The sequence below is a fragment of the Amia ocellicauda genome, chromosome 3, assembly GCF_036373705.1.
Source record: "Amia ocellicauda isolate fAmiCal2 chromosome 3, fAmiCal2.hap1, whole genome shotgun sequence".
In the NCBI taxonomy this organism is placed as follows: Eukaryota; Metazoa; Chordata; class Actinopteri; order Amiiformes; family Amiidae; genus Amia; species Amia ocellicauda.
The window spans coordinates 7,095,167-7,116,879 of NC_089852.1; the positions used below are offsets into that span (position 1 = coordinate 7,095,167).

At 36.1% G+C, this 21,713-nt stretch overlaps 1 protein-coding gene and 1 long non-coding RNA gene across 3 annotated transcripts in view; one reads left to right on the forward strand and one right to left on the reverse strand.

Annotated features, from left to right (window-relative positions):
* The window catches only part of adamts9 (ADAM metallopeptidase with thrombospondin type 1 motif, 9), a 50,405-nt gene extending 38,469 nt beyond the window's left edge, over window positions 1–11,936 (reverse strand). The window contains exons 1-12 of one of the 2 annotated variants that reach the window (XM_066697991.1): window positions 11,542–11,936; window positions 10,935–11,332; window positions 8,996–9,158; window positions 4,442–4,725; window positions 3,968–4,051; window positions 3,738–3,862; window positions 3,179–3,219; window positions 2,848–2,953; window positions 2,134–2,280; window positions 1,764–1,905; window positions 1,049–1,153; window positions 140–285 (exon numbers count right to left, since the gene is read on the reverse strand). In XM_066697991.1, the coding sequence (XP_066554088.1) occupies window positions 140–285; window positions 1,049–1,153; window positions 1,764–1,905; window positions 2,134–2,280; window positions 2,848–2,953; window positions 3,179–3,219; window positions 3,738–3,862; window positions 3,968–4,051; window positions 4,442–4,725; window positions 8,996–9,158; window positions 10,935–11,332; window positions 11,542–11,644 (1,844 nt within the window). In that variant the 5' untranslated portion in view covers window positions 11,645–11,936. The remainder of the gene's footprint in view (window positions 1–139; window positions 286–1,048; window positions 1,154–1,763; window positions 1,906–2,133; window positions 2,281–2,847; window positions 2,954–3,178; window positions 3,220–3,737; window positions 3,863–3,967; window positions 4,052–4,441; window positions 4,726–8,995; window positions 9,159–10,934; window positions 11,333–11,541) is intronic. The other variant, XM_066697992.1, reaches the window with a different exon arrangement.
* LOC136734991 (uncharacterized) lies at window positions 10,035–21,038 on the forward strand. The gene is made up of 3 exons (XR_010810713.1): window positions 10,035–10,288; window positions 18,955–19,026; window positions 19,641–21,038. It is a non-coding gene; the product is annotated as an uncharacterized LOC136734991 (long non-coding RNA).
* The last annotated feature ends 675 nt before the right edge of the window (window positions 21,039–21,713 follow it).

Sequence of the window (21,713 nt, forward strand, 5' to 3'; positions counted from 1 at the left end):
TTTGATTCAGTGAAATTGAATACTATACTTGCCATTCGTGTGCTACTGGTTTTAAGCATTCAACAATTTGATCGATCACAGTCCTGATGATTTAATAACACAATCAGACTGAAATGTATGACCTTCAGGATTTGCTTACACAGGTCTGTTGCACTCCCTGACGGCAATTTTGATGCCTCCTCCACAGGTCCTGGAGCACATTCCAAAAGGACTCCATACCCCCCAAGCGCCTTCAATTGGTGAGGCATCATGCTCCTTTAGTATACATAAGCCATGTTTGCAGTGCTGTTTGGGTTCAAATTTAAAGAAAATGATGAGCTACAAAAATGTAATTAAAGTTCATTTGTATTTATTATTTATTTGTTTTATAGACACTGTGCAGATAAGTCTTTACAAAGAAAGGCATGTTGCATGCACAGATCAAGATCTTTGATGTGAGTATAGGTTATTGTATAATTATTTTACACATGTTGATGTGAGTCAGAAATCTTATACATGTACATATACATTACATAGACATGTATGTATGTGTATATATATTTTCCACAGCTATATTATTTTATTTTAATTATACAACCTGAGAGTAATTAACCTAAGGATTTATGCGATATAACCTGTAATAAGTACATAAAATGAGCTCTTGTTATATGTGTGCGGCTAAGTGATTAACTTCACTTTGCCCCAAAACCTTTCAAGTACAAAGCCAAGCAGGAAATGTAAGTTTTTGAAAAGTACTAATTAGCTACATGGACTAAACCAGTAATGAGTGGGGGGATCTACAGAAGGCTCCCTTCAGTTTGTTTTTTGAATTACTGCTTCACATTAATAGTGACTAATGCATTTCAAAAAGTATAACTACCAACAATAGTGAAATTAACAAATGAGACTCATGTGTAGATTACTCCAATGAATTATTAGATTTGTTGTGTATGTGGCACATTTTGAGATCTATATGTGTTTTCAGTTTGTATTGTTGTCTATCAGATCATATCAGTAAAGTACAGTGAAGGTAACAAACTGACAGAAAGGTGGTAAATGTTTTGGTTACCTTTCCCAAAGAACACTCTGTGCCATCAGCCCATGGCATATGTTGAGTACGGCATCCTTTCTGCGCCCCCTCTGGGCTTGTGCACCAAAGTCGTCGGCACTGTGTCTATAACAGACAAGCAACATTTTGGTTATTTATCTGTATGTGGATGTACATGCTGACTTTCAAATAAATACAGCTCCTCAATATCCATGCACTACATGGAGAGTGGTCCTTATTTATGCACTAAAGGTATAGCCAGAGAGATGAACAATCCAACACCAATGCTAAGATTCTCCACAAAACATTAAATCAGGAAACAATCACACATAGGTACAAGTAAAATGTAATATTACACAAAACTTTGGTTAGTAACAAGTTAAAAGAAACAGTAACAAGATGCCAAAACTGGGCTGAGACCCCCTGTATATGTGTTTGCTCTCCTAAGACTTTTAGTAAAGCCATATTCATGATCATAAATAAAGGAATAATACATGAGATCCAACTGTAACATCTTGCTAAACTTTATGGGGCAGATGAACAGTGAAACCCAGTCACCCCCTCTGACCAGGCACAAGCTCTTTATTGTATTGGGTTTGATATTTTATTTGGGCTCTGAGACCGGGATTCTCAGATTTGTGTCCAAGACGACAGCTGGAATCCGACCACATAAGTGACAACAGTTTAGGAGTATAGGAACAAGATAATTAATGTCTTCCTTTATGTGGTCACTTACCATATATGGGCACACCTGCGTTCCAGGTCCAAATATTAATTCACATTGTTTATTAACATTGTATATGCGTCCTGGAAGTTGTTGAGGCAGATTATATGGTCTAGATACTGGCTCATCAAGCAAGCATTCGCCATACCCTGTACTAATAAGAAATAAAAAGTGTCTTAAAATAAATACCAAATACCCACCTTGAAGAAAATGGTACAAAAAAATACACTGTTCAAAAAAATGATGTAAAGATTTAATGGCATTTAATCAGCTACATAAACATTTGCAGATTTATTACTAAGCTGTGCTGGTGTATAATGCAACAATGCAAACAGGAGAAAGAAAAACTCTGAATTCAAAATAAAAACAGTAATTTACATACTCAAGAAACTCGGTAATGTATTTTCTGCTACATTTTGACCACATCCAAGGGTTGGTGTAATAGTTTAATGTTGGTGCCATTACATGCTGTTGGTTTTTCACTCCATCTTCTTTGCATTTGTTACTATCATCATGGGGCATGTTAAACCTACAGGAACAAACACATATTTTTTATCAGTGGATTTATTATTTAACAGATCTTTTCATTTCTTGTCTAACATCTCTTCCAAGTTACTGACCATATTTTGCAGTCTGTTATGCATTAAACCTGTTAGTTTAAACATTAAAATATCCCTCTTATATTTGGTAGCCCAGAAATAAGAATCAGTATTTGTTTGCTGAAAATCACCTCACTAAATATATACCGTAGTAAAGCTGTAAAAGATAATTCTGTGATTTGTGATTTTGTTTCATTAGTTCTAACAAATCTGATTAAATAAATAGCCTGGGAAAAGATTTTACAAAGAGTTATAATTAAACATGTCCACAAACACACGAGTGTCTTATCAACACAATAAAGGTCACAAGATTGAGCTATATACATCAGCTGTTCCATCAATCATACAGCTTTTTTTAATTGACATAAATTACAAATTCAAATGTATAATATGTGTTTTCTCTGACATTATGCTGTTATGTTTGATACTGAGGTCTGCAAAATCAGTTCTAATTGAGGCAACTGAGTTAAAAGTGAAATAATATACATTATACTTACACATGACCAAGTTCATGGGCTATTGTAAAAGCGGTACTTAATCCATTATCTTCACTAATGGAACAACTCCTGTATGCATCACAGACGGTGCCTAATTCTGCTAAGCCTGCAAGAGTCAGGAAACAGGTTAGTGTGCCCTGATGGGTAAGAAAGGCTTTTCAGAAATAGGAGCAATTCACAATACGACTAAAACAATTCATCAATGTGCTTGTGAACAATACAAATTTAAGTATTTACAAGAGAAAAAAAACATCACACTTAACATGCAATCTTTACACGTGAATTCCAATTTATTCTTGGTCAAATGATTTCAGAGGGGAAACAAACTTACCTAAAGTGTCACATTTATCACGAGCTCTGCAAATATCCTGTCTAAAAAAAAAAGACACAAAGAGTAAGCGTATACACGTTTTTTGCAGTTTAGTGCCTTCATAAAATGCATATCTGTTTCATTCACTTGATTTTTTTTTTTTTAACCAAGCAAGCAATAACATTATGGTTCACTGGCATAAAATACTTTCTCACCAACTGGCAAGTGAGCATGAAAACAACAATTCCATGTCACTGTACAACGAGAGTATATAATTTATAAGGCAGAAGAAATCTTCTGAAAATGATCCATCTCAGTCCATTTTAATCAGTAAGTCAATATGTCATTCCTAATTAAAATAACTTGCCTGCATAACCTACATTCTAACTGCTTATTTTGACCTTTCCAACAGTCTCTTCTGGGGGTCACTGACCTTGGCTGAGTTTAAGATTTCCCTCTCCGGGGCCCTTTTTGGATAAAAGTCTGGGCTCAGAGCCAAACTGTATCTTCTAAGCACACCCCTAACTTATTTATAGTTTTCTCATTTAGTTTTCTGTAGTTCAGAATAGGAGCAGTTTACCTTGTTATGAGAATCGCAGTGTCGTGATGAGAATGGTGGTTCTCATCTTGATTATTCTGGGTTTGCTGCCATATGCAAAAGTTCTTTAAAGTGGTCTGTGCATTGAATGAGATTACAGGACCCTCCTATGAATGAAGCACAATTACATTTTAGTAATATTTCCGTTTGTAAATTGTGCACTCACTGAAATTTAACATTAAAATGTTAATTAAAACAACAAACAATCTTACCAGTTCATTATTTATGACAACTAATTTCACAATGACAACATTAATAAGATTTCCAATACTTGGATCTTTATAAATAGAGGCCACCTGAAAAAGAAAAGAAAATTATTAACAGCTAATGATAGCAATCTAAGATACTAAAAATATGTTTAACCAATTTGCTACAATCCTGTGCATCTTAGATATTGCTAAGAAAATGTGGTTCACTGTTGGAAAGTTGATTCTTGCCTGCTTTCCAACAGTGAATACCTGCATTTCCAGAAATAAATTATAGATCAACTTCCCTGCTCCATGAGAAACACAAATCATGACTGTATTTTTAGAAAGTAGGCATAGCAAGTCATACACACAATACACCTGTGTTAGGTGAATTACTCAATAGTCAAAAGTCTGCCAAACATTGTACAATGTGCTGTTATTTTAAACCTTACAATCTACCTATTGACTAAAAACATAAAAATAAACAATATCACTTACGATAGACATTAATGTGAGAATGTAGTGCTGAAGGTTATTTCCATGATGTTCAACCATTTTGCTGTCCGCGACCACCATGACTTCGACAAAACGAGGGTATGACAGAAAGCGCTTTGATCTTCTGTGGGGTCCTGAGACAGTGGTGTCATTCCCATTTTGTGTATTTTCTGCTGCTGAAAAATGACTTGAAATGCCAGCTTGTAAAGTCTCAAGATCTGAAAATATACTGCCTGGATGTCCTTTCTTTAATTTTCCTTTATGTCTTCTGTGTCTATGCTTGTGTCCTAAAAACACAAAGACAAGAACGCCAACAAAAACACTATTAAGCATGATTTTACCGACGATCCCAAAAACAAATCTCTATGTTCTGAAATCCTAAATCAAAGTGTTGTTACTAACTTTAAAACACTTTATTCCACTTTTCTAGTTAAAATGGGCAAATAATTATTTACAGTATTTAACATGAAACACTAATACTGTATGTATTACAAATTATAGTTTGAGAAAGCAATGGTGATGTTTCTTTAGTACTGAAAATCATGTATTACTATTCTTCTTCTTCTTGTAAGTATTATTTACAGAATAAAGTAAAATAAATAAATGTGCTTTCTTTCTGTGAACTGCATGGGTCCAGAGGCCTTGAGAAAGGGGGGGGGGTTCATGTTAGGTGAGCCTGGCAGTAAGCCACAAACTAACATGGAGCCAAGCATTTGTCCTTAATAAAAGCCAATGTGTACCCACATTTTTAGTAATTATTGGACCTTTGGACATATTCAGAACCATATTTTTAAGATGAATGATTCTAAACTTCTAACACAGTCAATCATGTTGTCACTGGGTTCATGGTCATTTGAAATTATATAGTTATTCTAACATTTGTTTAATCATTACTCTTAATGCTGAAGGACACAAAGATGCAGCTAAAATATTTTTGTGTCCATTATATCATTGCATATAACTTAAAGCATCTGTTGTGAAATTGCATTTTGGGGAAACACAAAGCAGAAGAAGAACCAGCTTTAATTGAATGTGTTAAATGTCTACTATTAGGAACTCTACAAAGTTATCACTGCACTCATCTTTTTTCCAGTCTTCAATAGTTAAGTATATAATAAATATTTCTTACATATGTATAATCCAAATAATTCATGTATAGTGTTAAAGATCTGTATCACTCCACTACAATATAGTTTACAATGTTTCCTAATAGTATTGGAGATATCAGATTTCTTTATCTTGCCTCAATGTAGGTTACAGGAAGTGCAACAGTCAACAGGAATTTGAAGCAATAAACTGAGATGCTACGATACCACACTTGACTTTATTTTAACATGTCCCTGTAAGATGGTATTCTGAATTTTGTATTATTAGTGATATAGTTTATTTGGCAAAAAACAACCTTACAATTGTTGGGAGTGTAAAAATATCGCTATAGCAAATGTTCAAGCTTCAGTTGATCCTGTTTTACTATTAAATATATTGAGTTAAGTTGTGTTTCCGGGTGGTCGGTGTAGACATTGTAGAGTAGATTGTATAGGCAAAAAATGAACTATATTTCATTAAACAAAAACAAAATAAACTAAACAAAAACTAACAAAGGAAAAACATTTCTTTATAATAAATAACACTTTGATCAAGATCTTCATGAAAATACAATTTAAGGCAATGCTTTTACGTGCACTTGATGATCTTTATCTATCTCCCACTCAGTTGAATGAGCACTCTGCTGAGCTTTTATACCTTTTCCCAATGTAGCTCCTCCCATTAAGTTATACGACTGCATAATGACATAGGTAAACTTAAACAACTAACGATCAAAAATAACATATGTATATTCTATTTTACCACACCTGCATTTATAAATATCAAGAAATTATATATATATATATATATATACACATTCACCTAAAGGATTATTAGGAACACCATACTAATACTGTGTTTGACCCCCTTTCGCCTTCAGAACTGCCTTAATTCTACGTGGCATTGATTCAACAAGGTGCTGAAAGCATTCTTTAGAAATGTTGCCCCATATTGATAGGATAGCATCTTGCAGTTGATGGAGATTTGTGGGATGCACATCCAGGGCACGAAGCTCCCGTTCCACCACATCCCAAAGATGCTCTATTGGGTTGAGATCTGGTGACTGTGGGGGCCAGTTTAGTACAGTGAACTCATTGTCATGTTCAAGAAACCAATTTGAAATTATTCGACCTTTGTGACATGGTGCATTATCCTGCTGGAAGTAGCCATCATAGGATGGGTACATGGTGGTCATAAAGGGATGGACATGGTCAGAAACAATGCTCAGGTAGGCCGTGGCATTTAAACGATGCCCAATTGGCACTAAGGGGCCTAAAGTGTGCCAAGAAAACATCCCCCACACCATTACACCACCACCACCAGCCTGCACAGTGGTAACAAGGCATGATGGATCCATGTTCTCATTCTGTTTACGCCAAATTCTGACTCTACCATCTGAATGTCTCAACACAAATCGAGACTCATCAGACCAGGCAACATTTTTCCAGTCTTCAACTGTCCAATTTTGGTGAGCTTGTGCAAATTGTAGCCTCTTTTTCCTATTTGTAGTGGAGATGAGTGGTACCCGGTGGGGTCTTCTGCTGTTGTAGCCCATCCGCCTCAAGGTTGTACGTGTTGTGGCTTCACAAATGCTTTGCTGCATACCTCGGTTGTAACGAGTGGGTATTTCAGTCAAAGTTGCTCTTCTATCAGCTTGAATCAGTCGGCCCATTCTCCTCTGACCTCTAGCATCAACAAGGCATTTTCGCCCACAGGACTGCCGCATACTGGATGTTTTTCCCTTTTCACACCATTCTTTGTAAACCCTAGAAATGGTTGTGCGTGAAAATCCCAGTAACTGAGCAGATTGTGAAATACTCAGACCGGCCCGTCTGGCACCAACAACCATGCCACGCTCAAAATTGCTTAAATCACCTTTCTTTCCCATTCAGACATTCAGTTTGGAGTTCAGGAGATTGTCTTGACCAGGACCACACCCCTAAATGCATTGAAGCAACTGCCATGTGATTGGTTGGTTAGATAATTGCATTAATGAGAAATTGAACAGGTGTTCCTAATAATCCTTTAGGTGAGTGTATATATATATATATATATATATATATATATATATATATATATATATGTATATAACAAAGTTTGTGGGGATAACCAATACGCCTTAATTAATATATGTATATTCACATAACCAATACTCTAATATACAATTACCCCTCTGTCCAAGTACTCATGTGCACTCCCATCTGGGCTCTTTAAAACATTGAATGTCATTCCCACTGAGAGCAGCACTAACCCTCTGACTATGACTAGGCTCAGTCTCACGTTAAACAGAAGCAGAAAGTACCTACTACTCTTGTTCTTATAAAATAATAAATCAACTGTTCTTTTAAAAGATAGTTTAAAACCGGCAACTACAAGAAAACAACAAAGTAAATGCACATTTCGCTTTTGATCTTCCCACCTCAGGTTCCTGATCATGCTTTAACAAGTAATTTTTTGTACATAAAGATGTATACAAGTTATTATATTGTATGTTTATGGCAGTACAGCCTCCATTTACACATACACAAGATGTTAACTGATCAATAAGTATTTAGCAAAGTATGTGGTTAGTTAAGAGGAACATGTTTCTCTCTATATACATATTAATATTTTTCCCAAATTAATGTGCACATACAATTCTGTATTTATGGTGTAAATTAAAAGATTTGAGGTCAGACGTGTGATTTATATAGCATAACCTAATGTTCTGTTACTGATGAACTCCCTTAATTGTTTATTTTCAGGTCAGTCACCTGTCAGCTTTCAACCATTAACAAAATTAAGGGAAGAGATCGCTTTCATCATTAACAGGACAAATAGAAGCCTAGATAAAGACACTACATAGCTCTTCAAAGCTGACTTAAGATCATGGCAGCATCTTAAGAGTACAACTCATAAATAACCTCAATTAATAAAATAACAAGAACAAGCCAGCTGCAAAGAAATACGATTATGTATTAGACTGTTGTATTAGGCCTATAAGTCAAACTTATAATGAACAATGAATCTTGAAATATGACTCAGTTAGAGATTTGTGTGAGATAAATAAAGTATTATTAATAATTTTGTGAGTTTTGTATGAAAGAGCATATCTATTTTATTTAAAATTAGCTTGCTATTTCACCTGACTACAGCAACTTATATCTTATTCAAAATGAGTGACAACTGATCTTGTTTTGTCTTAGGCTGCTTCACCTTTGTACTTTACATGGGCATTTTGCTGAGTTGTTGAACTTCAAAGGGCAGAATTCAACTGGGCAATCTCCTTTCCATTCATTTTTGTGAACTTGTTCTGCAGAGTTTACTGGGGCATGGTGCAATAAATCAAGTCTGTTTTCTATTCCTGCCCCAAGAGAGCACTGAGATTAGTGGTTACATCCCCAGTTGTTGCCCAGTCAAGACATGGACATTAGCTGTGACTGGATGTCTCTGCAAACGCTTTCCATCACAATAATATAAACATGCCATTACCTGAAATATCACATGTATTATTGTCCCCTGATGGGGATTTCTGAGGAGCATCCTTTCTGTAGACAAGATGAGGTTTGTTGTGTTCTTCTTCATAGTATTCTCCATTGTGGTTGTGAAGAGGTTCTACAAAATATTCTCCTTCGGGAGACCTGAATGTGCCAAGCTTAATAGAGAGAAAGAGGAAAAAAAAGATAAAGAAACATAAAAACATCCTAAAGTGTAGTATAGACAAAAGTCATGCAGGAATCGGTTAATACTTTTTATTTTGCTATAGCTAAACCCAAACGTATGCTGTACCATCTTATTCAAGTTTAACTTCAATGCAATGGATTAAATAGGCCTACATACATACATCATAAATACATCATGATCAAACATTCCTAGTAACAAATATAAACCTATTTTCAACTATTTGTTCCTTTGTTTTATTTGTGTTATTCAAATATGTACTTACTCATCAGGTACCCTAAGATCTATCTCCATATTACAAAGGCTAAACCTGGATATTCCAGAGACAGATATGGCATGCCATTGAACACAGCCATTCTGATTAATAAACAGTCAAACCATTGAAACATGCACACAGTTCAAGCAACATAATATGCTGCGTCCCAAATATGGAATAAATTAATGAACTATTTAAGCCTACCACAACTTGGTTAGAAAATACTTAAACTGGTTTCCTTTGTTGTGTTGTTTTAGCACATTTCCTTGCCGTGCTAGTAACACGCCAAACAAGACCAGCTGATTGCCCGACTCCCACACACGTCAATCAACTTCTTAACACATTTCCTTTAAGGTGGTTTAAGGACGCAACAACTCATAACTGTCCTTGCCTCATTTATCAGAGCCCATTCACAACACAGTCAGTCATTTAAAACGTATTGGCCGACCTTCATAAAATGCACACTATCAATCACCTCTAACCTAACACCTTTATTAAAACAGACCAACAACAAAACTCAGACACAATGCAGGTTCCTTAAGTTGAACTAGCGGCCCAAGACAGGTCCGCCCACGCATTGGACATCCCAAACCATCTGCAGCAGGTAAACAAGCCCACACCGAGCAGTGATCTCCAGCACAGCACCGCCTGTGCCTGGGAATGAGCCCCTTGTGTTTCCGACACACTGACTTGTGTCACTTTGTGGTCATCTCTGTGCGCCATCTCGTTTGCACAAACACGTGGAAACTGGATGCCCTGGGAGCCAGCTGTTCCGCACTTACTGCGCCACTACGGGTGTCTTCGTTGACACTCTTTGAGGGGATGGGAAAGTTATTTACCATACAAAGGTAAGCATATTAACCTTACAAATAAATGTACGTCTATCGTATAAGACCCTCCTTACAGTGCATTGGCTAGATCTCATCCTGCAGAGTATAATTAATAAGATAACGGTGGCGGATACAATTGTCTATATGTGCATCCTGCCTCCCTTTGATTCGTTGTTTTATCATATCGACATTATTACAGATAGTGGGATTTAAGTGAGGTGCACGTAGGCAGCAGAAGTAACTTGTGGGAGACACGCAGAAACAGTTGATCCGTCACTCTCATTGACGTCATCGCCACCCCGCTGTTTCCCCCCGGTGCAAACGTGACGTCAGCCGGTAGTTTCTGGATATTCATTTAGCAGCTTAGTGCTCTTCCACATCTGTAGTCATGCACATGAATCACGTTTGCGTTTAAACACATCACAGACTGTACTGCAACTGTGTGTACTTTAATATAGGCATCATGCATACACTAGTGTTAGAGACAGTGCTGTTGTTATGTAGTTTCAACATCCGCTCATCATTCGGGACTTTTAAAGAGTGTGTACTATAGCAGCCTAGCAATGACAGACAATGCACATCCCATAACGCAAACTACAATGCCAATTCGTTTATTCCAGTTCTTAATAAAGAGGAGATGTGCACGTAGATGAGATATACTTACCAGCCCCGAACAGAGGCTGATGATCGCAGTGTGTTCTGGCTTTGCGTTGACATGTCCTTTGTAAAAACAGTGCTTGTGATCGGTGTCCTCTGCATCCTCGTCTGGTGAAAATCCCGTTTGGTTTTCACTGCTGCCGGGTACTCCCAGTAACGTGACAGTGTAAAGAGGTGCAATAAATCCCGAGTCCGGTGTGAGGTTGATGTGGAAATCCTGTCCAAAAGCCTTTATTCTGTAGTAGATCTCCGAAGAGGACCAGGGATCAGAAAGGCTGCCTGAACTCTCATCAATACTGCGCTTTCTCCTTTTGAAGTGCATGCTGGTGGGCAGTGGGTCACCAGCTTCATTCACTCGGGTGGGATTCACTATCTCAGCCACGCTCAGCTGCTCCAGCCGTTTTACTGAAAGTTTACGAAATCATTCATTGAGGTTAGGATAACAACTAAAAACGCACAAATTGTACATATGCAATAAACTCACGCCTTGTAAACACTCATTTCGGAAGACTTTTGTATGCATGATCAATTCTAGTTATTCCCAGAAAGAAAAAAAGAAAAGAAAAACTCCCCTTTTTCCCTCCCTATAAGCATGCATAGAAATCCAACTTTACCTGGTGTTGCATTTCTGATGGGGTTCCCTGTGTCTGCTGCTGCTACATTCAAGAAGTCTGAAAGTGAGGTTAGCAATCCCAGTGCCCAAAACACACGATGCATGATTGTCCGCTTTACTTCAGACAGCAGCCCCTTACTACCGGAGTCCTTGTGCCCCCTCCTCAGTCAAACGGGCTCAGAGCTGTAGTCCAAACTTCCCAGTCAACCAGACCGCCTCATCCAGCTGTTTTCTCGTCGGCTCGTAAGTGATCGGGTAGGTATCGGTGATTTGCGTTTTTATCGGGAATCTCTCACGCAATCTCTGGTGAACATGCATAATGTAAAGAGGGTCCTACACACCGACAACTGGTGGGTGAGTTTCCCAGCTCAGCTTGACTCAGGACTTCAAGGGGCGGGCCGGCTGAAGGTACATTGAGAAGCAACGCACGCCTCTGTTGGCAATGTAGTAGTAGTAGTAGATCAGAATACATTTTTTCCCTTACTATTAAACGTGTTATACAAATGGGTAAGATGGAAACATAATCAAAGATCTTAAGTTATCTTAACCTACTTCTCAATCCCCGCCTCCTAGCCCCTTTATAAACGAAAAGTTACTTTCAGTGAAAAATGTTGTTGAGCTTGTCTACATATATAGTAGTTTATATATATATATACTTAAAGAGTTTTATTTTTAATTATTCATTTATATTCACATTTCATTTTTAATCATGCGTGACCTTTCTGTTATGCCGCCATATCCTGTCCACACAAAAAAAAAATCCATATAAAACAAAACAAAAAACGTATCCATTTATTCGAATGACTGTATCTGGGAAAGTGACATTGCCATGTTGAAGGTGGTGTCTCAGAAATATGCAAATGTCCTTGTCCCTGGAGATGTTGTGTATTGGACTGGGGTCAGTGGGTGTCCATGGCGTTAATTTCAATTTCAGAGGTGCTACAAACTGGAAGGGCTTGAAGTGCAACTTGTTTAGCCTTGTTAATCATCAATAAGGAATATAATAATATAACTAAATATGTAATGGAGCACTTCAAAGTGGGGTTAAGGTAATTTTTAAAATCCCATTATATATACTATTTTAGAGATCTGTTTCGCATACAACAAATCTCATTCCCATTTTACAAAACAAATATGAACATGCGTTGATTTTATGAATCAGAGTAGAGAGCTAATAAGTACAGTACATATCAGAATGAAGAGATACTGTATGCACTGTTTTATGAAAACATGTTCTGAACATAGTGACAGACTTTAATTTTGAGTTAACCTTGAACTAGATTACAAATAAGACTAGAGGTGCAGTCACGCAGTAGTTAGCTTACAGTTTATTCAATGGGACAATATTTGTTATATTTACATATTTATGTATCACAACATACATATACTATGGGTAGATTTTATTATGAAAGCTAAAATTGTTACACATTTAATCTCTGAAATGTAAACAAGTATTTAAATTTAAACTGTATATCTGCATATTGAATTGCATAGCATATCTTCCTACCAAAATCAACATAATCCACCGTAACAAAAGCAAACATATGGTGTAGCCAGTCAATGTTATAATAGAATCATCATAAACTACTTTTTAGCAGGTAGGTGGGTGTAAAATTGACCTTGTTACTAAATCACACCTGGCTTAAAAACACAAGTCCCTCAGAGCTGGTTACTTTTCACACATCAGTTAAAATTCCTGGTGATTTTTAGTCCTGTGCAAATGTACTTTTACTGCCATCAGTATATCTAGCATAAACATTTAATGTTCTGGAATTCCAATACTCTATTGTTAAAGTATTTGATACATATCAGTGTTCACTATTATCATAAATGGGAAGGAATCCATATAAGGAACTATTCAATCCATTGCTGTTTCTAAATGCATTTTTATTCAGTTAAACTCGTAGATTTTATTTTGTCCAGAATACTATAGAAGGAGTCACGCAGAACGTCTGTCAGCACTTCATATGCTCCACAAACATCTTTGAAGAGTTTCCGTCAAGTTATGTATATAATTGCTCACATGCAATATCTCCTAAATTTATTCATACCCTTGATGAACTGTACACTGCACAATGTTGGTTATATGAAGGCTTGGATGTAGGCATTGAGCTCTTACTGTGCTATAAAGTTAATTGTGACCAAGCTAGAGCCTCTTATACAGTGCCTTTTTACCAGCTAAACCATCCTAGTATATTTCAGAGCAGGGATGACGTTCTTCATGACTTCCCCTGTTTTTTTTTATCTTATCATAAAACATGGTCCCAATCATCTCAGATGCCTTTTCACAAAGCATCTGTTGGACACATAGATGGATGGCTTCCTAAATATACTAGGATGTTTTAACCAAACCCCCTCCCACTCATCAAAAAGCTAAAGCTCAAATATATGTACAATCCGAGAAGTTTATAAACCTATTCAAATTAATCTTAATAACCATGTATACAATTATCTTTATTACAGAAGTAACATTTTCATTTAATCTCTTCAATTTAAGCAGTGCCTTCTGATAATGCCTTTAACTCATAACTCATGAATGATTTCATGGAATGCACAAACTCGTTTCCATACAGGGAGAATGTTTTAGGCTCATAATGCAATTATTTTCCATTGCAGATTCAGTGATTTGTTATATTTGATTGTAGGAGAGAACATTGAAGGTAGAATATGACAGCTAGGAGTACATTTCATCTGCATACTTGTTTAAATTGAAAATATTGCTGCAAAAAAATTGGTTTGAGAGGAATTTGTATCACTGGCACATTGGCCATTGTTTTGATTCTTCAGTATAAAATTCAGAAATGTTTGTAGAAGTCCAGGGAATGGTTTCCGTCACTGTAGTTGATTAGCAGCACACGTTGCTCATGGTGATGCAGGATCACCAGACACCTTGCTGTAATGCAGGAAGGTGTCATAACAACATGTAGACATTTTTAGATCAGTCAGTAAGGAATCCACTATATGTTATGCTAGACTGTGTCCTTTCACAACTCGAGATGCTGTTTGCAAGGAGATTTGCATAGTGTACATCAAGAGATTCAAGCTGGTGTAAGGCATACAGTTTGTCCATCATGGATTGTCTTACTAATTTGTGTATAGGTCCATATAGGCAGTAGTTACAATAACATACAGGGATACATTTGACCCATAATATGAGCATTGTTAGTAGCTGTTGATTCAAATTTCATTTTGATTGACACTGACTTTCACTGTACCCCAATGGCCAATGTCTTGTTTGGAACAAAGTTAGTTTGTCTGAAGTCAGGCTCATGTTACTAGTCAGTTGAAAGATGTCTTGCATCCCAGTAACACCATCCAAAAACTCATTCTGCAGCTGGTTTCTACCTTGACAGAATCCCAAGACCTTTGCAAGCATGCATGATGTCATTGGAATTATAATAATGATTTAATTTCCATTCGTAAGCATTATAAATAGACTGGTGAATACACATCAAAGAGTCATATGCTAATACATATTGAGTATATCAGTATTTGTTCCATCCTCATCCAGCCTTATATACATGCATGTTACTTTAATGTAATGCTCTGTTGGGAGGAAGTAGACTATTTAGCATAATTAGTCTCATTCAGAAGAAGGTACTGATAATTGTCATGCCTTGACATAGTAGAATTTTTCTGTACATTTCAGTTTTTGTATTTAAAATGTTTTAATTTAATATTTTAATTTAGATACTATAGTATTTCTATATATAAATATAACAACAACAACGACAAAAAAAAACCCAACAAATAATTGGAAAATACCTTAGGGGTCTCTGTCCACAGAATCAGGTGGATATTTTATTCTGTTAGTGCTAATGTTTTTAATTTTTTAATTTTACGTATGTATTAATACTCTAAGGGGTGGTTTCCCAGGAATAGGCCTTAAGCTAGAATAGTTAATCAAGAAAGTGACTTTCTGAAACACAAAGATTGCACCTGGCCATGTCTTTGTTAGTCCTGATTAATTTAAGTGTGTGCACGTGGCTCAAGCCTACAACTACTCATAAAACCAGGAATTGATTATAAAACATATATCATTGTGTGGAATCGGAGCAGAAGACACAGACTAAACAATGGAACAAGAGAAGAGAACATGATATAAAAATGTTGAGGTCAGAAGAGAGAGGTTTAAGACCGGCGGTGGACCACCGAAGCAGGTACAGAATTACTCATTAGATGACTTACTGAATGGTATTATCGAAGGAATCCAGATAATGACCGCCTGAAGAGTTCAGATGGTGGAATTGAACACACCCACACTGGGTATGGATTCTTCACTCTGCTTGTATTTGCTTTTACTGGTGGACCATTTTAATATTAATTAACCCATATTAATTTGACTTTCCTTTTTACTTTTATTCTTGTTGTTGACACTTTTCAAGAGGTGCTTAATCCATTTGATGAGCCACAAGAGAATACACCTTCCATATCTGCTGAGGCAAGGTGAGGAGTTGGTGCTACTACTGGTCAGCAGAATAAACTTACCATGCATGAAAAGTTGGCCATTGAATTTCATGAGTACAAGGTGACATTATATTAAAATGAAAATACTTCAGGTTGAATTGGACATGAAAATGGAAGAGAGTCAATGCAACAAAACAGATACAGAGGTGCTGCTCAAGGCAGTACTGGCTTTGGTCCATCAATCTCTGAAACAAATGTAAAATAAATAAAGTGGAAACTGAAGTGGGTGTTTTTATTCACAGCAACCAATTTTTATTAACAAAAATGTACTATTTACATGTGTAAACATATTTTCTTCATCTTGCACTTAATAAACTTTGATACATAAGCTAAACCAACCACAGACAACACAAGCAGAAACAGATAAAAAATAAACATGTCAAACTTGTGTATTTAGCATCAAAAATCCATCTAGTTAGTATGCAAGTCCACATCTGTCATTCTCTAGCCTAACATCTGGTAGATCTTCATCTTCCATTTGAGGATCTGGGCAGCGATGCTGTTTGAAATAGTTGTGGATTACAGCTGTTGCAGTGATGGCAATGCAGCATCTTCTTGGTTCAAAACACAATGTTTTCTATAGACACTGGAAATTATTATGCCACACACATTAAACATGCGTTCACTTTTGCCAGACCTCTGGTGCAGATATGAGCCTGGTTGGTCTCCTCTTCCAAACTGAACAAATTTTGAGAACTGTAAATTTGGAGAGCATACAGCCTAAACATCAATTGAAAACCAGTTCTTGCAATTCATGTACTCATTAGCAACTGGTGTTGAGGGACACTTGATTGGAATATGGCATCCATCCATGCAGCCAATAACTCCTGGGAAGTTCCCATATTTGTAGAATTGTACCTTGTAGTTGGCTTAGCTTTCAGCATCAGGGAACTTGATGAACTCATGTTTCAGTTCAAAAATGGCCCTGCAGACTTTATTCATTATTTTACGCACTGTTGCTTCACTGACATCACATAAATCTCCAGTTTCCTGGTGAAACGTGCCTGATGCCAAAAACCTCAAGTTAGCAGCACTTGAAGGGTAGCGGGTGTGGGCTTTCCCCTTTGGGATGAAAGTAAAAGACTGGGTTCAAGCAGTGAAATGATCTCCACTGTATTTTCTTTGTAAATGTGAAAATGGTCTCGGAAACAGATTTAATCAAAATCACTCAATGGGTTGCTCCTGCCAATAAGTCAAATATCTGTCCTCTGTGGTACCTGTTGGTCTTCATTGAGATAGTCCAAATAATCCATGTCTCCATTGACAAACAGTGTTAATCTGAAGTTAAACCTGCCTCCTTGCAGGTTTAATTTAAGGCTAAATCTAGGACTATTTTAAACTATATCTGAGAAAGCCACCTTGAATGAATCCAGTTTAAAAGGGAAATTTGGACTAAGACCTGGCTTAATCCCTGTCAACGAAACCATCCCTAAATGTTTTGACAACAGATGAGGAGAGTGTTTTTTGTGAAATGCCTTTCAATGGATGGATAAAAACAACGTCTTGGCTCCTGTGGTCCTCACATCCGGGAGCCCCATCAAACGTAACCTAATCTTTAACTGGGGGAGAGAGAACAGCAAATATATCCCGTTGTCTTGAAAACCATGTGTGTATGACATTGACTTATGGAATTAGGAATTGTACTAGTACATAACTGACAGACGCTTCCTTCAAGGCATGGTTTTCAACTGCTATTCCTTGGGTTGTGTCTCTATGGACTCAAGGCATACTTTATGTAATTTCACTTCCTCTCCAGTTCTGATTAGCTGATAAGAACAACAGAACACAAAAATCAGGAGTTGAAATGCTTGCTTAGAATAGAAAAGTATAAGGTATACATTTTAACTGTACTTTTAACATACTTAGACTATAGCATAGTTATATATTTAGCCATATCTTGAGGTCTACTTAGATGTGTACTGACCTGATTCCACGCAAACCACTGCTGGTAGGTCTCAGTTACGAGTCCTGAACCTTCAAAGTGTCCAAAGAGGTGGTACTCTTACACACTCTCTAATGTTTATTGTACAGTCTCGCCAAAGCGGACTATGGAAGTAAAACAAGATAAGACTACTTACTACTTACTTTAGCAGAAGTTAAATACAATACCCTGAGCAGGGTTATCTTACATGGTTGTGTGTTATAACTGTCTAAGATTGTTTTACCCAGGTAAGGAGTATTACTTGTATAACAAATCACATTATGTTAATAAAACACTGATGATTATCTGTTGTGTAGGAAAGATGAAACCAAGGTGTGATGTTTTAGTCCAATTTCACTGAAGGGTTCATACGACAGTACCAAATTACTAAAGCTGTGGGGAATACACTGGTATTTTTGTCTTAAACTTGACCCTAGTTCAATGTATGTTTCCACTAGTGTTTTTTGTTTTGTTTTTTCTTAACCCTCGTCTGAAACCCAAATTTAAGTTCACATTGTAATGCAAATCCTCAGAATATTAGTGAGACAGAACATTAGTTTAGCTGCACACACAGTTCTAGTTGACATTTTAATACAGCACTGTACATTGAATTTCATTAGTTGCAAGATAATGTTAGTTTTACATCATAGATATGAATGTAGAATTCTGTAGTAGGATACAGTACGCATTCAAAAATTTATTAAAATATCATAAATGTATTTAAGTAAAATGCGTAATATAGTATATAGGTTTAAATTATTGTAGCTGTGTATAAACTTAAATAGTAAAAATTAAAATAAATATAAATATAAAATTAAAATAGTGAACTGATAGTGAGAAGTGAACTGATAAATATAATTATAACATAAGAAGGTTGTGAAAAAAGTGCCACATATAATAAATACATTTATATCAACATACTTCTGGCTACTACTACTACTGAAAGAAAATGATATGCCTGGTTGATTGATTTTATTTAATTTGTTTCATTGCCTGATAAGCAAATTATTTCTTGGCTCTTTGTAGGTCACCAGTGGCCTGGAAAGATGCTTTACAGAGACATCATGCTTCTATTGAGAGTAGGAATTTTGGCAAAAGGTAGGCTATACTTTTTATGACATGAACTATGCAGACTTGGACATGGAAATTATTAGACTAGGCCTATATACAGATAAAGATTAAAATAATTAATTTACATTAATTTCTTAACAATCCTTTACAATTTAGCATCATAAACCATAAACAACAAACTGATACTTAAATGTGACAGAACGGTTACTCCTTTATCTGGCATGTTTGATTGGATTCATATTTATGTCATTCTAGAGCAAAAGTAATTTAGCCTTTTAGTATAAACTTTTACTCAATGATTGCTAATTTCACCTGCTGTTCAAATATTGATCTTTATCCTTTGCTGACTGTCACACTCATATACTGACTCTGTATGAAAGGAAGATCAAATCTGTCAGTGTTACTGTTAGTTAGCCTGCATCTGAAGTGGTTACATTATAGTTGGGTCACTGCTCTTTTAAGACATCAAGACAATCTTTCAGTTACGTTCCACAATTCAGTTGACAGTCTGTAGTGGATGGAGAATAAGAGAAAAAATATTTTATTTATTTTGCAAACAATTTACCACTATATAAAGGTAGTGTTACAATTTGCCAGGTAATACAACGTAATTCACTCTTTGTTCTGCCCTTACTATGAAGAATATCCTGTGACGTCTCTGGAGAGATATGAACGTGCAAGGAGGAGCAGCACAACAGCAACCTTGTTCCTGTGAGAGGAAGGTTGAGTTTGATAATCGTATGGGCTTGAGAATACACTTACACTTATTACTTCCTGATGATAAAACTATTTGCACTTCCAGCAGTAACTGAATAAACAAACAGACTGAAACAAGTCCTTTCTCACAGAATATAGAAATTAGAAAATATACAGTGGGAATATAGTAGATAATACCATTTTAAATATTAAACAAATGATGTAGTCAGAATTTTTATTTTTTGACTTTGCCTGAATAGCTTAAGGAAACAAAGCAATTTTACTATCTTGAAATGCAGTAGTTACAGATGTCTCACTCTGGTCTAGTGAAAGATTTTGTGATTCACTGTACATGTTGTGTAAAGAGGTTTGCTACTACAATTCATCAGCAACCACAGGAAAGAAAAAATGTTCAGGGGACATGAAAATTAGTGCCAAAGCAGTAGTCTTCCTGATTAATGGGCACATCAATGTAATGGCAATGATATTTAAAAAGCATTGTTTACAGAAAAACATGATTTGGTCAGGGAAAGTAGTAATTAATTTAAACTTTTTTAAATTGTATAATATTGTCACCATGTACCTGAAAAATGACAAATTGTGGTAAAAATATATTAGTAAGCATCACAAAAGATAAATATAACTTGGGGTTATATGTACCACAACAGATTATCCCTTTTAATTTAATAGCACACTGCTGTTTTCTCTACAGTTGTCATCCTGTGTTCAACAAAGGGATAATATGATGACCTAATAGCTCTCAGCTGAGGAAAGAAAATTAAAAAGATAACAAACCTCCCAAATGGTAAAGCTTGAATATGGATATGAAACAGCTGTACCAAGAGTGTGGTTATCAGTTGCCATGCTCTGCTAAGATAATAATTATTTCTGCTGTTTACAAAGGAATTTCACAAATACCAGTGTTTGTTTTACATTCCTTAAGTGAAACAGTTTGAGTGCCTAGAAAAAGGAAAAACAACAGCTGGGAAGCCCTGTTTAATAGTTCCTTTGTTAAGTTCTCAATGAACACACATCATTTTTAATTAACTATTGAAAAACAATATATGGTGTAGATTTTATACTTATTTAATATATACTTGTATTTTATAATTCTTAAATTATTAGGAAGAAGAAGCTGAGTTATTAACCACTCCTTGTACAGACCTATTAAAGGATTTTTATAGAGGGACGTTTGCTCTGGCTGCTTGTTTTCATTTAGTGATCCACCTATTTTTAAATCATACTGTATTTAAGGAATAGGAAGCTTGTGTTACAATACAAAAAACTGATTTATTTGTAAACGTTTGGTTACGGTTACTTTTTCTAACTTTATTTTTCGTAAACAAATAACCAAAGTAACAAGTTTTAGTTTAGTTTAAGCACACATTGCTTATAAATCAGTTTCTCCCAACTCCATCTGCCATTGCCTGGTCCTTTGTTTTATTATATATAGTTTTGTGTTCTGGGTCACAAATTCTATTCTCTTGCTGTCACTGCCTTGAGAATAGTCTGGACCGATTCCTGCTGGCAAGCATGCAGTGCACTTGGCTGGATATGACTTCCAAACCTTGTGCAGATGACAGTTTCACAGCAGTGAGCAAAGCTACATGGCTAGGCATCCATCGGAGGGACAGAACTTAATAAGCAATACATCTTGAATAGTAGAAAGATTTCCAGAGTACTCATGTCCAACACAGATATCTTCTGGTGGGTCATACGTCATAAACACGTTGAACATACATGCACAAAAAAAAAAAAAACCTTTCAAAATACAGTATACAGCAGTACTCCAAATGTTTGCAAACCCCATTCTTACAATCTATGGAAAGGTATTATTTGGCAACACCGTTTTCATCAAAGTTTAATAATTCAAATTGGAACAAAGCCATATATTGTAACAGTAAGCCTGCTGACTGCTCTTACAATTCAACAGCACATTCCAATCAAAATCATTATGTGCCCTATTGTATCCACTCAACTCTTGCTCACAAAAGAATGTTTTTTCTTAAGTCATTTTT